The 13,739-nt window shown below is 38.4% G+C and overlaps 3 protein-coding genes across 3 annotated transcripts; 1 reads left to right on the top strand and 2 right to left on the bottom strand.

The window, feature by feature from the left end:
• Nucleotides 1–1,135: 1,135 nt before the first annotated feature.
• Nucleotides 1,136–3,067, bottom strand: LOC135074253 (uncharacterized). The gene is made up of 2 exons (XM_063968542.1): nucleotides 1,698–3,067; nucleotides 1,136–1,610 (listed from the first exon to the last, which is right to left on the bottom strand). Exon 1 carries the CDS (start codon nucleotides 3,065–3,067, stop codon nucleotides 1,868–1,870), a length of 1,200 nt encoding a protein of 399 aa, XP_063824612.1. The 3' UTR covers nucleotides 1,136–1,610; nucleotides 1,698–1,867.
• A 4,343-nt stretch (nucleotides 3,068–7,410) lies between these two features.
• LOC135073991 (putative nuclease HARBI1) lies at nucleotides 7,411–9,138 on the top strand. Its single transcript, XM_063968277.1, has 5 exons — nucleotides 7,411–7,927; nucleotides 7,998–8,279; nucleotides 8,434–8,821; nucleotides 8,902–9,035; nucleotides 9,125–9,138. Exons 1-4 carry the CDS (start codon nucleotides 7,673–7,675, stop codon nucleotides 9,030–9,032), a joined length of 1,056 nt encoding a protein of 351 aa, XP_063824347.1. The 5' UTR covers nucleotides 7,411–7,672; the 3' UTR covers nucleotides 9,033–9,035; nucleotides 9,125–9,138.
• A 399-nt stretch (nucleotides 9,139–9,537) lies between these two features.
• LOC135074240 (uncharacterized) lies at nucleotides 9,538–11,349 on the bottom strand. Its single transcript, XM_063968534.1, has 3 exons — nucleotides 10,828–11,349; nucleotides 10,630–10,739; nucleotides 9,538–10,547 (listed from the first exon to the last, which is right to left on the bottom strand). The coding sequence occupies exons 1-3, from the start codon at nucleotides 10,894–10,896 to the stop codon at nucleotides 9,887–9,889; spliced, it is 840 nt and encodes a 279-aa protein (XP_063824604.1). The 5' UTR covers nucleotides 10,897–11,349; the 3' UTR covers nucleotides 9,538–9,886.
• Nucleotides 11,350–13,739: the final 2,390 nt, after the last annotated feature.

Consider the following 13,739-nt stretch of genomic DNA (forward strand, 5'->3'; position numbering starts at 1 on the left):
AGCTCTCCTGTTGGAGAGCATCGACTCCACCCATCTCGTGGTCGTCAGGTCAAGGCTTTTTGCAACCAGACCTTCGACCAGCAGTGTAGTAGGAGTGTTGTCAAAAGCTCCCTCTATGTCTAGAAATGCGCAAAGCGCGATTTCCTTGTCTTCCAGTGCCTTTTCGACCCTGTCAATCAGGCTGATCAGGGCTGTTTCCGTAGATTTACCTCTGCGGTAGGCATGCTGTGTGTGGTGAATAGGTTTCGTTTTTAGTGCTACGTCCCTAATATAGATGTCAATTACCTTTTCCATAACCTTCATAAGGAAGGATGAGAGGCTTATTGGCCTAAAGGACTTTGGCAAGGCGTAGTCCTTTCTGCCAGCCTTTGGAATGAATATGACTTTTACTGTGGTCCATCGTTCCGGTATATGTCCCCAGGCCAAGCTGGCTCTGAAGATTTTGACCAGATGTGGAGTGAGGATTTCCATCCCCTCCTTCAGTTGAGCAGGGAATATGTTGTCCTCGCCACACGCTTTATATGGTTTAAAGGAGCTGATGGCCCATTTTACCTGGTTGGGTCTTATGATTATAGCAGCCCTCCGCCAGTCGTCATTCTTCGGCCTGCGAAGGTTGCTATGTGTAGTCGCCGAGCAATTGCTGCCCACCGATCCAGGGAAGTGGGTTGCTGCCAGCAGCTCCAATGTGTCGTTTTCACATGAAGTGAAAGTTCCATCGGGTCTTTTCAGAAGCCCAATCTGCCTAACAGGAGTTTTGGAGATCATTTTTTGGAGTCTTGCTGCTCGAGGAAGACTTTCGACATCCTCGCACAGTTTCCTCCACGATGCTCTCTTTGCTTTCCTAATCTCAGTGTTATATTTGGTTAGAGCTTTCTTATATGTGTCCCATTCATGGGATTTTTTAGCTCTATTAAAGAGTCTCCTGGTTTCTTCTCGTAGCTTTTGCAGCTTAGAGTTCCACCATGAGACTTTACTTGTGGATGCTTTGGTTTTCACAGGGCAGCTGTCCTCGTAGGCTTTGGTTATTCCTACTGTGACTACCTCCACTGCTAATTCCAAGCACTCCACAGTTCTGATGATTTTTGGGATCACATCAAGGTTGGTTTTTAATTGGTCCCTGAAATGGTCCCAGTCAGTAGCCCTTGGATCCCTGTAGGTTTCGATTCGCCTTGGCAGCGATGCTTCCAGGTTAAATCGAATGTGTCGGTGATCTGACATAGAGTTTTCATTACTTACCTGCCAGTCGATGACGTGCCTGGCTAAGGCATTCGTTGCGAAAGTTATGTCAAGAACTTCTTGTCTGTTACACGTTACAAAGGTCGGTGTGCATCCTAGGTTAAGTGTATGCAGATTGTTAGATAGAAGGAAGTCATAAAGTAACTCACCTCTTTTGTTGATGTCGGTGCTCCCCCACGAGGTGTGGTGGGCATTGGCATCGCATCCCACAAGCAGGTCGGCGTTGTGTCTTTGTGCGTAGGCCACAACGTTCACCAGGTCTTCTGTGGGATTGGGCTTATCACCGGGGAGGTAGGCTGAGCAGACGATTACTCTAGCCCCACTCCACCCTTGGAGATTGATGTATCCTGCGACCAGGTCGTCATTGCAAAGCTCTGGAACAGGTAAAAGGTCAATATTTTTGTTATGAACGATGCACGCCCTGGATGCGCTATAGCCACCATTATTGAAGAGAATCTTACCGGCGGCCCCTAGCCCCTGGATGTTGCCGTTGGATATCCAAGGTTCTTGGATCAGAGCGAGGTCTATGTTCTGTTTGGCAAAGCAACACTCCACCACCGCAGTCGCAGCTGCTGCATGATGGAGGTTACCCTGCAAGATCCTCGCTCTGCTGTTGTAGGGAGCCATTGGCTTAGCGTAGGGCGGGTGTGTGAGGCTTCTTGGGTAGGGGACGTGGACGTCCTCTATTCCCTCCGCCTCCTCTTACCCCCCTACGACTTGTGCCGCCCCTCGTGGCTCCACCCCGGCCTTTGGTCGACCTCAGCGGAGGCCTTTGGCGCGAGGTCCCCGCAGGGCTCCTCGTTGCCTCTTGCACTCCAGCAGAAGTCGACGGCCTAGGTGTTTCCACGTTGGGCTGTTCCGCGGCAGAGCCCCCCCTGACATTAAATATTACATATTTAAAGCCAAGGCCAGCTCTGCCGTTATTTGCACGGAGAGTCTCCGCCGACGGATCGTCCAACGAGAAGGTCACCACAGTCCCTCCCGCCTCGGCCCGCTTATGGAGAACTCGCCATAGCCCCGGGTTGAGACCATCATTCTGCGCCTCCAGCAGCGGCAAAGCCTTTTCGACCGTTGCCGCCTCGCTGATGGGTATGAAAGTGGTCCCCACCTGTGGCCTAGGCAGTTCGCTCTCGGGTATGGTCGAGAGTTCCGCCTCAGGCCACGGTTTGATTTGCCTGATCTCTCCTACAAGCCAGTCATGGCTTTCCTGGTTCTCACAGTTAACCAGGACCCACCCCGTCTTGTAGGAGAAACCAGCAAATCTTGGTCGCGGGACTCCCTTCTTCCCGGCCATCTTGGCGATGGACTCGAGAAGGGCGTCATGCAGCAGTCGCATCTGGTCCTCGCTCATGGGGGCCGAATTTCGGACACCCACTCGCACGGCGCCAGCTACAACGCTGTATTGTACCTTAGGGAGGGGGGTTGCCGTGACGTCCAGCCTAGAGGTTTTCTTCGGCTGTTCCCGCGGGGATTCTTCCTCCGAACGTAGGCGTTTTTTCGCCTTTGGATCGGGAGGAGGATTGTCGACCGGAATTTGATCCCAGGGCTTCCTGCAGAGAGCAAGGGCTTGTTCAGCACCAAGTTCCGCTGCAATCAGCCTCCGGAACCTCTTCCTGGCCGCACCACAAAGCCTGGCACGCTTTGTGTCCTTCGGGGTCTTTGTCGACTCTGTTTGTGGTTCAGCACTAGTGCCCCCCACAGACATAGCCGAGAGACTCTCCGAAATTTTGGAGCAAGGCGATTTGGAGGTCAATGAAGGCTCTCCGTCAGGCCTGTCCAATTGTTCCCCTAAGGGAGGAGTTTTGGGTGTTTTTATAGAAAAGGTATTCATAAAAGTTCCCACGAGTAGCTAGGGAAGTAATCGGTCACCCTCGGCAGAGCCCCGCATGCCCAGGGAAGAGCTGAATACTGCACCGAATCGCTCTGGTCTCGGGCAGGCACCGTTCAAGACTGAGCTCCCTCTCAGCCACGCGTTCATCGGCACGGTTCGCATCACACCTTGAATTAGGGGGAAATCGTCCATGGTACTTTCCCAAGGTAGCCATGACCACACTTTTTGAGGAGGCTAAGGACCTCAAGGTTTGTGGTATCCCTAGGAGAGGAAGGAAATGCAAAAGCAAAGCAGGATTGGGGTAGGAAAAGGGTGTTAAGGAGCATGGGATGCGTCTGACCATTTCCGTTACGTCTGTTTCATAAGGAACCAGACCAAAAACAGGCGGCAACCACGAGAAGGATAACAGTCAGGCTTGCCTTGAGGATCTACACAACCAGCGCTCTCCCTCAAGGCAAACACCAAAGCAAGCGGCCGGGACAGACCGTGCAATGAGCGAATTGGCAGCGTTACAGCGTTAAACGCATATAAGTAACACACCCTTTCGCTCGCCCTTCAGCTTAACTAAATTAGTTACATTGCTTGTGTTGGCAGTGGTTAAAAAACTGGTGAAGGTTAAGTTATCTGAAAACCAAAATACTTTTTGTAAATAAAGGATAACTTTTCGACTTTGCGATGATACAATTTTATCTCAAAAACAGAAAGTTAAAAAGATACTTAAATGGAATTTGATAAAGTAATCTGTGATTATTCTTGTAAGATACCAGGAAAGTTGGCAGGTCAAAAGTTTGATAAAATAAAAAGAACCGGGTAAAAAAACTGAAGTTTGAAGATATTTGAATAATCCCGAATTGTAAATACTTAAAAATCATTCAGAACCTTGTGGATTTTATCTTTGGGATAATTAAGCATTTTTTGCCTGGTTTGCTATGAAGTTGTAGCGACAACACATGACAATAGCACATAATACAACTACATCACTAAAGTATTTAGCTTGTCATGAAGTCATTCGTAGGCCTATTTATCAAACCATTGCTTTGCGTAAAAAAACGCCGTCTGACAAGTAGGCTTAGGCAATTACTTCTCAATTGCCTAATTATACAAAACGCCTTTGACTATAAAAAAGTAGAGTATTCATAATTTGTGGTACGTCATATAAGGTAAAATAGTTTTAACCACCTCTGTGGTCTAGTGGTAAGATCACCTGCTTCAAACGCAGAGGTCCCGGGTTCGATTCCCAGTGGGGGCAGATTTTTCTGTTCGGTTTGGTTGGTGGTAGGGGTTGTTCTAAGTCCGCCTGCCTAGCTACCACTATCTACCTAAGTCTGTCGCCATAACAACAATGTTAACAGCATTGTTGTGTTCCGGCAGTTTAGATATAGGTAAGATAGCCAGTTCCTGTGTGGTTGAGGATTCCGGGAGAAGTTCGCTTCCACCTTCGGCCTGATCATCTCTTACCATCAGGTGAGATATTATAGGCCAAGAGCTTCCTCGTTGTGGATAAAAAAAAGATAGTAATTCCCGCTAACTCCGCCTGCTATGCCAAATAAATACCCACGAGTAGGTATGTGCTTGTGTTAAGAAAAAGTTCAACACAGTCTAGCAAAGTTGGAACCGGTGACTTTTCAAATCAGTTCTTCGATGCCTAAAACATTTGAGCTATTGTCTAAAGACACACCAAACGCTGGTAATTCAAGTCAAAATACGTGTAAGTACTTAAGGTAAGGCAAAAGTTTCTCTCACAGAACGGCAGTAGGTACCTACTTCAGACTAAACATGTTTGTTGAAAATTCGCCTGTATACGCCTTCATCTGTAAATATCATCCTACCTTTACCTTTCTAGTGCTTGGAGCCGTGTAAATAAACACGTGGAAATAACTGTTCAAATGTTACCCTATTTTAAGAACAGAATAAAAGCCAACTTTAAACCAACAAAGTTGGTGTAAAATTTATAATGAACACGAAATTTTGGATCAAAAGCATATACCTACCTACCTATTTTCAACCGACTTCATAAAAAGGAGGAGGTTCTCAATTCGACCCGTATGTTTTTTTTTTTTTTTTTTTTTTTTCTATGTTTGTTACGCGATAACTCCGCCAATTATGAACCGATTTGAACAAATCTTTTTTCAGCGTATAGGTAATTAACCTCAAGGGTGGTCCCATTTAAATTTAATAATAAAAAAAACAACCCCCAAGGGTGGAAAATTGGGGATGAACTTTTTTATACGCAATATCTCCGCCGATTATGAACCAATTTGAACGATAATTTTTTTGTTGAATAGGTATTATCAAAAGGGTGGTTTCATGCGAATTTGAAGAAAATATTTCACCCCCAAGGGTGGAAAATTGGGGATGAACTTTTTTATAATATACATTAAGAATATGGTCTCAATGTACTGCCTACCTTCAGTGGTAATATCAAGGTAATAATTAGTTAACTAAAAAGCAAGAAATAAGTAAAATTTTATAAAAAAAATAAAACCGACTCCAAAAAACCTACACTAAAACGTAGAAAAATAATTACTAATTACCTACTTATTTATTAGGACGAATTATTAATATTTATGTAGGTATACCATGATTGATACTTCTGGAGTCGGTGCCAAGATTATGAAACATGTAAAGTTTGCCTGCACCGACTCCAAAAGTATCAATCATGGTATACCTACATAAATATTAATAATTCGTCCTAATAAATAAGTAGGTAATTAGTAATTATTTTTCTACGTTTTAGTGTAGGTTTTTTGGAGTCGGTTTTATGAAATAAATTTTAGTTATAACTTAGTTGTAATTTTCAGTACTTTATAAAATAATGTTCTCAATATACAGGAGTGAGATAAATAGTGAGAATAATCGATACATTGACTTCTTCATCCACACGATGGCCCAAATATCCTACAATATTTATTCATTTATTTGGTCAATTTGAAATAACATTTTAATCTTGTATTGAACTTACTTGCGGTAGGTACTATATTAGTCTCAACAGAGGTTTGCAAACATCGGAACTTCGGACGAAACTTCCAAGAATTACTGCTAAAAAAACTTTTTGTACTTCTAACGAGCGCTCTTAACTGCCCATGAGTTTATTTCGTCAGTCCTTACTTCATACTTCGTAGAAAATGCCACCCGTTTTCTAGGATATTTCAGTCTACTTAATCAGGTTTATATTAAGAAGCCACTTACCTCGCAATCGTCCATTTGCCTCTGGTAAATTAGAGACGGTCGTGCTCTTGCAGTAGAGTGGCTCAAATTGTTAAAATACAATATCAAAGCCGTACTTATATGAAGTAAAAATTACGTAGTACGTAAAAGTCAGAATTGTTCGGTATTCTTTAAACTTTAGTAAGATTCAGATACGAGTTTTTATGAAACTGATTTCAACGTCGATATTTTCCCTATTAACATGGGAACTTTATTGGAATGAAAAATTGATCGCACAAACTAATTACTGAACTAAATGTCACTTGTTCACGGAGTGGGTATTTAAAAAGGTCGATGAAATTAATTAATTTCTAGAACTGTAAGTTAAAGAACTGTAATTTTGTTCGTTTGTCCAATTACGTCCACTGCTAGACAAAGGCCTTTCGGCCTTTCCTAAGGATTTCCATAACTACCGGTTCTGCGTATCCAGGTGCTTCTCACGACCTTTACCAGATTATTAGTACACTTATCGGGAGAGCTGTTAGCTTATTTATCATAAATAAATTTTGTTGGTACTACCTTAATAGAGATATGTATAATAATGCTTAAGTACTTCTATACTCAAATGTTACCTTCTTTGCGCAGAATTTCGCGAAGGTAATTACTTTTTGAAGCGCTTTCAATATCAATGCCATAAATTATCCAAAATGTACTCGAATTTTAACACGCAGGTCTAAAGTGAGCCTTAAATATTGTAGGACTTTCGCAAATAACTTGGCATTTGTGGGGTCGAGACTTTAATTAGGTTCGCCGCGTTGAATTAAGTAATTGCGCACTCGAAGTATGTTGCGGTGCAAGATCTGTTTTTTATATAAAATTCAATACTTAATATAAAATACTTCACTAGATGTGACCGTGACTTCGTACGCGTGAAAATAGTTTCAATAATATTTCCCGTTTTTTCATACTTTTCCTTCACCGCTCCGCCCCTATTGGCTGTATGGTGATGTTAGCTTAAAATTTTCCTCGATAAATGAGCTATCCAAGACAGTAAGAATTTTTCAAATCGGACCAGTAGTTCCGGAGATTAACGCATTCAAACAAACTCTTCAGCTTTATAATATTAGTATAGATTTATCCCATATCTAAAATGTAAATTGTATCTCATTGTAAAGCAACAGCACACCAGATTATCGGTCTTATTCATAATCATTTTTCACATTTTATCAAATGCTTATTAGAGGTTTATAAAACGTTTGATAAAAATTGTTATTCATAATCGTCATTTAGCGCTAAAATCCTCTTATAACTGTGTGATAAGTTATCGAGAGCTCGGGCCTTGTTTAAAGCTCTAATAAACCTATTTTAACCTAACTTTTATAAATGTCATTTCATATGAATGTCACTTCGTTGGTTTATTTATTCAAAATATCCTTGCTGTGATCCTTGCTTGTGAAAATGAATGCTATAAATGCAATTGTGCATTTAGCCAATAATGCCGACCCAGCGCGACGTAGAAAGCTCTACCGCCAACGAAGCAACCCATTCGATTTGCGGGACCTAAATTTTAAAATAAAATATAGGTTCAATAAGGACACAGTGCGCACCATCATAGATTTGGTGGAAGATGATCTGGTTCAGAGCGCTAGAGGTGGTGGCACGTGTCCTGAACTGCAAGTTTTAGTGGCCATAAGATGTTGGGGACGTCGTGAGGTAAGCACAAAAAAGTGTTTTATTTTATCCCTTTGTCGTGGCTGCTATAATTATTTTCATACATTTTCAGGTACAAGATGATGCTGGTGACCTCCATGGCCTAAGTCAGCCGACAGTGAGCCGGATATGCGCCAGAGTCGCGCATGCAATCGCGAATAAGGCAAATTCCTTCATCAAAATGCCTATCACTATAGGAGAGCAGGAAAGAATTAGTGCCAAATTTAGAGCAATTAAAAATTTTCCTGGGGTGATAGGAGCCATAGATTGCACCCACATTAAAATTAAAAAAACCGGAGGTGACATGGCCCAGTACTATATTAATAGAAAAGGCTATTATTCCCTGAATGTTCAGGTAAAATATATTTTGATTTTATACAGTTTACAACAGAGAAAGATTTGTTTTAATAATGTCTATAATTTTTACTTTGTATGATCTAAATTTTAGCAACATTCAACACTATATTATTGGATGGATTACCTACAGGATACTGTTTTTTTTATTTTAGGTTGTCTGTGATGCTGACCTCAAAATAATGGATATAGTGGCTAGATGGCGAGGCAGTACACATGACAGTCGAATTTTTATGGAGAGCAATATAAAACAACGATTTGAGGATAGGCAGTTTAGAGGACGCCTTATTGGCGATTCGGGCTACCCTCTTCTGCCATATCTATTTACACCTATTTTAAGGCCTAGTCGTCCAGAAGAAGAAGCATATAATAATGCTCACATCTCAACTAGGAACACTGTTGAAAGGTGTTTTGGGGTGTGGAAGCAGCGGTTCCAATGCCTACTCCATGGCTTACCAGTAAGCCTCCAAAATGGAAAAGCTGTGATCATAGCATTGGCTGTATTACATAATATAGCCATTGATATGAATGACACATTGTTAGGTAAATGTTATCAATTTGACTGTACATAAGGAATACAAATCTTTATGACAAAATGTTGACAAATTCATAATATTTTTCAGAACAACATATGGAGCAGGTCCCTGTAACTCCGCAACTTTCGACGGAGAACAGTGTTCACGACAACCGACCTTCATTGTTGAGGCGTAGGTCGCAGTTGATACTACAAAATTTTATAAATCAACATTTTTGAATGGTACTAAAATACATTTTGATAAATTCCAACGATTTACTTTTATGTAATGTCATTTGAGTTCATGAAAATGTTGTATTTTAATTTTTCAGATACTGTTCCTGGCATCTTAATGAAAATAAAAAGAATATTTGATTGAAAAATACCTGTATTTCAATTTTCAGTCCAATTTGTTACTATCACAAAAACAAAACCTGTAGTTCTCTTTAAAAAAGCAATTATTCTGCAAAAATTCAAAACAAATTACTTTATATCACTAATTTAAGTACAATTAGTTTCAACAAACTTACTTATTAAAAATCACAGTTCAATTCTTTAAAACAAAGAAATTGCTTAAGTATAAACGTTTCTATTCGGAGGTTATCAACCTTCTACATTTAAAACAAAATAACCATAATTTACACTATTATTATAAAGGCGAATGTTTGTGACTAGGCATATGTGTATTTACTTTATATCACTAATTTAAGTACAATTATTAAACTTACTTACTAAAAATCACAGTTCAATTCTTATAAACAAATAAATTGCTAAAACAGATAGATTATATAGTCTCGAATAACATATAGGCTTCTTTTTATCCTGGAAAAATGCACAGATCCTGTAGGTTACAGAAATAGTAGTCTACGCAGGCGGAGTCGTGGGCAACAGCTAGTTAATAGTAATCTCAAACTCTTATTAAGTTATGACTAGTAAACATATTCATAGCCGTCTAAATATATTGCAGAAACACAATCAAAATGCGGATTGGAACTGCATAAAATACAAATTAAAAACAAACAGAAGTAAGGGAGGAACTAACTTATTATTTAGAATCTGTTAGTACTTGAAAAACTTTAACATCAAAAGACTTATTATTCTTTATTAATGTGAGTGTAATATTTAAGTTTTTCCTGTAATAATTGATGCTCAAGATCCAAGTTTCTCCCTTTCTTCCGTTCGTTTTCCATTTGAACTTCATGCAGTTCAATCCGGCATTTTGATTCTGTTTCTGCAATTTCGGAAATCCTAACTTTGCTTAAATCAATTAAGCCTTCTTTGTTTAACAGTTTCCTTTTTTTTTTGATTGCTGGTGCTTTAAAATTAGGTTTTGCTTTATTTTCTTTTGCCTCTACTTTTTTATTTTCTTTATCTTCCAATATGCCTCTAGTAGTACAAGCATGTGTATCTTCTATTTCTTCATCAAGTACCACCAATTCATATTGGATTTCTTCATTATTTATCAATTCCTGATCTTGCGTATTTTGAGTTGATTCCTCCTCTTGAATGTTAATTAATTCACTTTTATTTGAGTCCGAGTCAAATCTGTTAACATCGACTACAAATTCATTGGGCAACCAAGATGCTATATCATCAGCCCTATCGTCAGGCACTGATAATGGTGGACCACCGCCAGTTTTAATTTGAGCCTGCCTAGCAATGGTCTTGTCTTTCTTCGCACTGATTTTTATGAGGCTCCATTGCGATTTTAACTGGGTAATGGAGCGGTTCATACCAGCGCACATTGAATTAAACCTGAAAAAGAAATGACAGGATTTTGAATTACAGGTAAAGGCAAAATTTTATATTGAAGGCAGAAATCAAAAGATGTACCAACGTTGTTTGTAAATCAGCCCAAGCCGCAACCTTCCGTTTATTCGTGTTAGTGTCTGTATTTTTATTTTCGATTGCATTTACTCTTTCTTTCACCAACTCTTTCAGCAAATACTGAAAAGCAAACACTAGGCGTCAAACATAAATAAAACCATGCTACAAAAATTAGTAGGCACTTTATCAGGCTAAAAATAAGTACTACCTTATCTTCCTCCAACCAGTTTTCTGATCGTTGCCTTTTAGGCGGTCTGTTCTCCTTCGTCATGGACATAATTAGTATCCGATGTAACTAGCCGGGTCGTCGTAAGAGCTTATTGCAGAGTACAGGGTAAGAGGTACAGAATCCAGAACATACAATCCCAAGTTTTATAAAAGTTTGATAAAACTTGGGAGTTGATCGAAAAAACCGAAAACTTTATTAAATTTTAGTGCCAAATGTCAATGTCAGTAAGTAAAACGTCACAGCTGCCAATTTTTTGTTTTTTTTTTCTGCGATTTGTCTATGATTTTACATGGTCCATCAAGTTAAATCACCAAAAAAGCTGTTTTCGTTCATTCTTTTTGTATAGTCTGTGGAAAGAAAATATTAAACTCTGTTTTAGCTATCAAAGGTTTGTAAACGATTATGAATAACGTTTTTTATCAGAGGTTTATAAGAGTGTTTTAAGCCTATCAAACGTTTTAGCTAATGTAGGTTTTAAACCTATATTAGCATTTTATTATGAATAAGACCGTTATATGTTTTTGTTTCAAAATATCCTGTATTACATTTGTCACTGTTTTTAGCTTGATGTGCTAAAATAAAAATGTATCCGTGCTTCGAAGGATATGTCAGAATTTTCCGTCCAATTGAGCCATGTCAGACACATATGGCGGCTTATTAGATCTGACATTAGGTTCGAGACCTTGTTACGTTCACACTATCGAATAAGATTTTCCTTGATTGGCAGATTTACTGTCATGTAGCAGTCTCAGCAAGTCGTCAAAATCGCTTCTTTCCTTGGAAAATCCTATATAAATGCGAATGTTTGTATGGATGTTGCGATGTTAACATGTTGTTACTCCTTCACGCAAAAACTACTGAACGGATTTTGATGAAACTATACAGTATTATTGATAGCCCAGAATAACATTATAGGTTATAATTTATGACGATCTGTGACAAACTTCATGCGGGTAAAGCCGCGGGCAAAAGCTATTGGTTCCATAAAGTGAATTGTCAGTCCTCAGACAGGGTAAACAACTTATTAATTTCTAGCACTCCCGGACCCAGGGTAGATCGATTGCTTACTAGACCCCATTAAAACTGAATCCGATACCTCTGTCTTCCATTTAATACTTACTTATATTCTGTATACAAGACAGACAGAAACAGGATTTCAAGAAATCACAATGTTACTGTAACAGAAAAAATCCACTATTTATTTATTTAAAAACTTTATTGCACAAATAACGTACAAAAGTTGGACTTAATGCCAAAATCATTCTCCGCCTGTCAACCTTTAGATCATGCAGAGAGCTGGGAGTGCGGTTCATGTTAAGTACAAAATGTCTCAAAAGAAATCAATAGGAGAAAGAGAAAAAAAAACACTATATCTTGAAAAATAAAATATTATCAGAAAAGTTAAGGGCCTTAAAAGATACTTTAATAGAAAATTTGGTTGCACTTATATTTATAACATGAAACGAGTTAAAGCCTACGCTCTCAGAGAGTCAGTAGTTGACTAAGCTTATGAAACTTTCCCATTTATTATTTTGTAAACTGAAAATAATTATTAGTTATTACTCTATTAATTTCTGCAATAAACTAACTTCAGTTGATGGAGAACTCTGTAATTAAATTAGCAAAACATTTTGTATATTTAACTTGACAGATATTAACAAATAGTCGCTAAAAGTTTGATTGTAACAAGGTAATCTTACTACTAAAGTTTATGGAGCAAAATTGTACCTTTAATACTTATTAATGATCCCGTCTAAACTTTTATGTAAATGAAGAGTTATAAACGTTTGTAGAACTACTTCTTTGATTAGGTTGTGTAATAGAAAACATGTAAGTTTTTGATGCGGATTATAATCTTATATTGCATTCATCAAGTAGATAATATTGGCTTCTATACAGGGTGGACTTTTGTAATGCCACCTGGAGGGAAAGTACTCTTAATACTGCAGATAGAAAATTTTACTGAAAGAAAACATCCCTTTATTTTTGAAAAGAAAGAGAACTGCATTCATAGATTTTTGAATTTTTATCGAAAATTCACTACCATACCATACAATTTTCTGTCCATGATTAAAATAATTTAAGATTTTATGGATTTCCTTTCATTTGATGAATCAAGTTTGTTAAAGAGATTTTATCCTTATACTTGACCCTAACGATCGATGCAATAAAAATACAGGGTGTAACTTTTAGTTGGTTCGATTCCCGGGTGTGGCAAGCAAATTTTTGGAAATTTTTGAATGCAGTTCTATTTCTTATCAAAAATAAAGGAATGTTTTCTTTGAAAAAATTTTTCTATCTACAATATTAAGAGTACTTTCCTTCCAGGTGGCATTACAAAATTCCATCCTGTATTTTGTCGATGTCAAAATGTAGGTAGGTACCTTATTTACATAGAGGTTTAATTCTCCAAGCCTAATTACTTATTAGGTACACAAAAGTCAAAGTCAAAGCCAAAATTTCACCTAAAAACCTTTTTCTAGTAATAAGAAAGTCGATTTATAAAATCCAATATTTGGGTTATTGTTTACTGGAACAAATATTAAAATTGTTGGATGTGTTTATAAAATTAATGTTTCAATCATATTCAAATAAATTCGGCAGGTTAATAATATTTCTGTCTGTAAAGTTCTGTGTAAATAGTTTTTGGAGGTTTGTACTGTTTCTACGCACAATAATTTTCTACAGATTGAGAATATCTGTAGAAAATTATTGTATTTAATGTATGGTCGTAGTAAACAATTAAAGTGATCTCTTTCAAAATTACTATAGCTGTCTGTGGTACAATATTTAGAACGTGGCCTGGCCAGTAATTCCAGTAAAAGAAATATCTTAACATGGAACAGATAAAACGTACTTACTTATTTAAATTGATAATTTGAAAATATAAT

This window comes from Ostrinia nubilalis, chromosome 8, assembly GCF_963855985.1.
Source record: "Ostrinia nubilalis chromosome 8, ilOstNubi1.1, whole genome shotgun sequence".
Classification (NCBI taxonomy): Eukaryota; Metazoa; Arthropoda; class Insecta; order Lepidoptera; family Crambidae; genus Ostrinia; species Ostrinia nubilalis.

What these genes read in the sequence shown, in the direction of transcription:
- LOC135074253 (XM_063968542.1), bottom strand. Translation starts at nt 3,067, where the DNA reads ATGAATACCTTTTCTATAAAAACACCCAAAACTCCTCCCTTAGGGGAA.
- LOC135073991 (XM_063968277.1), top strand. Translation starts at nt 7,673, where the DNA reads ATGAATGCTATAAATGCAATTGTGCATTTAGCCAATAATGCCGACCCA. An exon ending in ATTATTCCCTGAATGTTCAG is followed by an intron (nt 8,280 to 8,433) that starts GTAAAATATATT and finishes TTTTTATTTTAG; the next exon opens with GTTGTCTGTGATGCTGACCT. An exon ending in TATGAATGACACATTGTTAG is followed by an intron (nt 8,822 to 8,901) that starts GTAAATGTTATC and finishes AATATTTTTCAG; the next exon opens with AACAACATATGGAGCAGGTC.
- LOC135074240 (XM_063968534.1), bottom strand. Translation starts at nt 10,896, where the DNA reads ATGTCCATGACGAAGGAGAACAGACCGCCTAAAAGGCAACGATCAGAA. An exon ending in ACTGGTTGGAGGAAGATAAG is followed by an intron (nt 10,740 to 10,827) that starts GTAGTACTTATT and finishes TTTGCTTTTCAG; the next exon opens with TATTTGCTGAAAGAGTTGGT. An exon ending in TGGGCTGATTTACAAACAAC is followed by an intron (nt 10,548 to 10,629) that starts GTTGGTACATCT and finishes TTTCTTTTTCAG; the next exon opens with GTTTAATTCAATGTGCGCTG.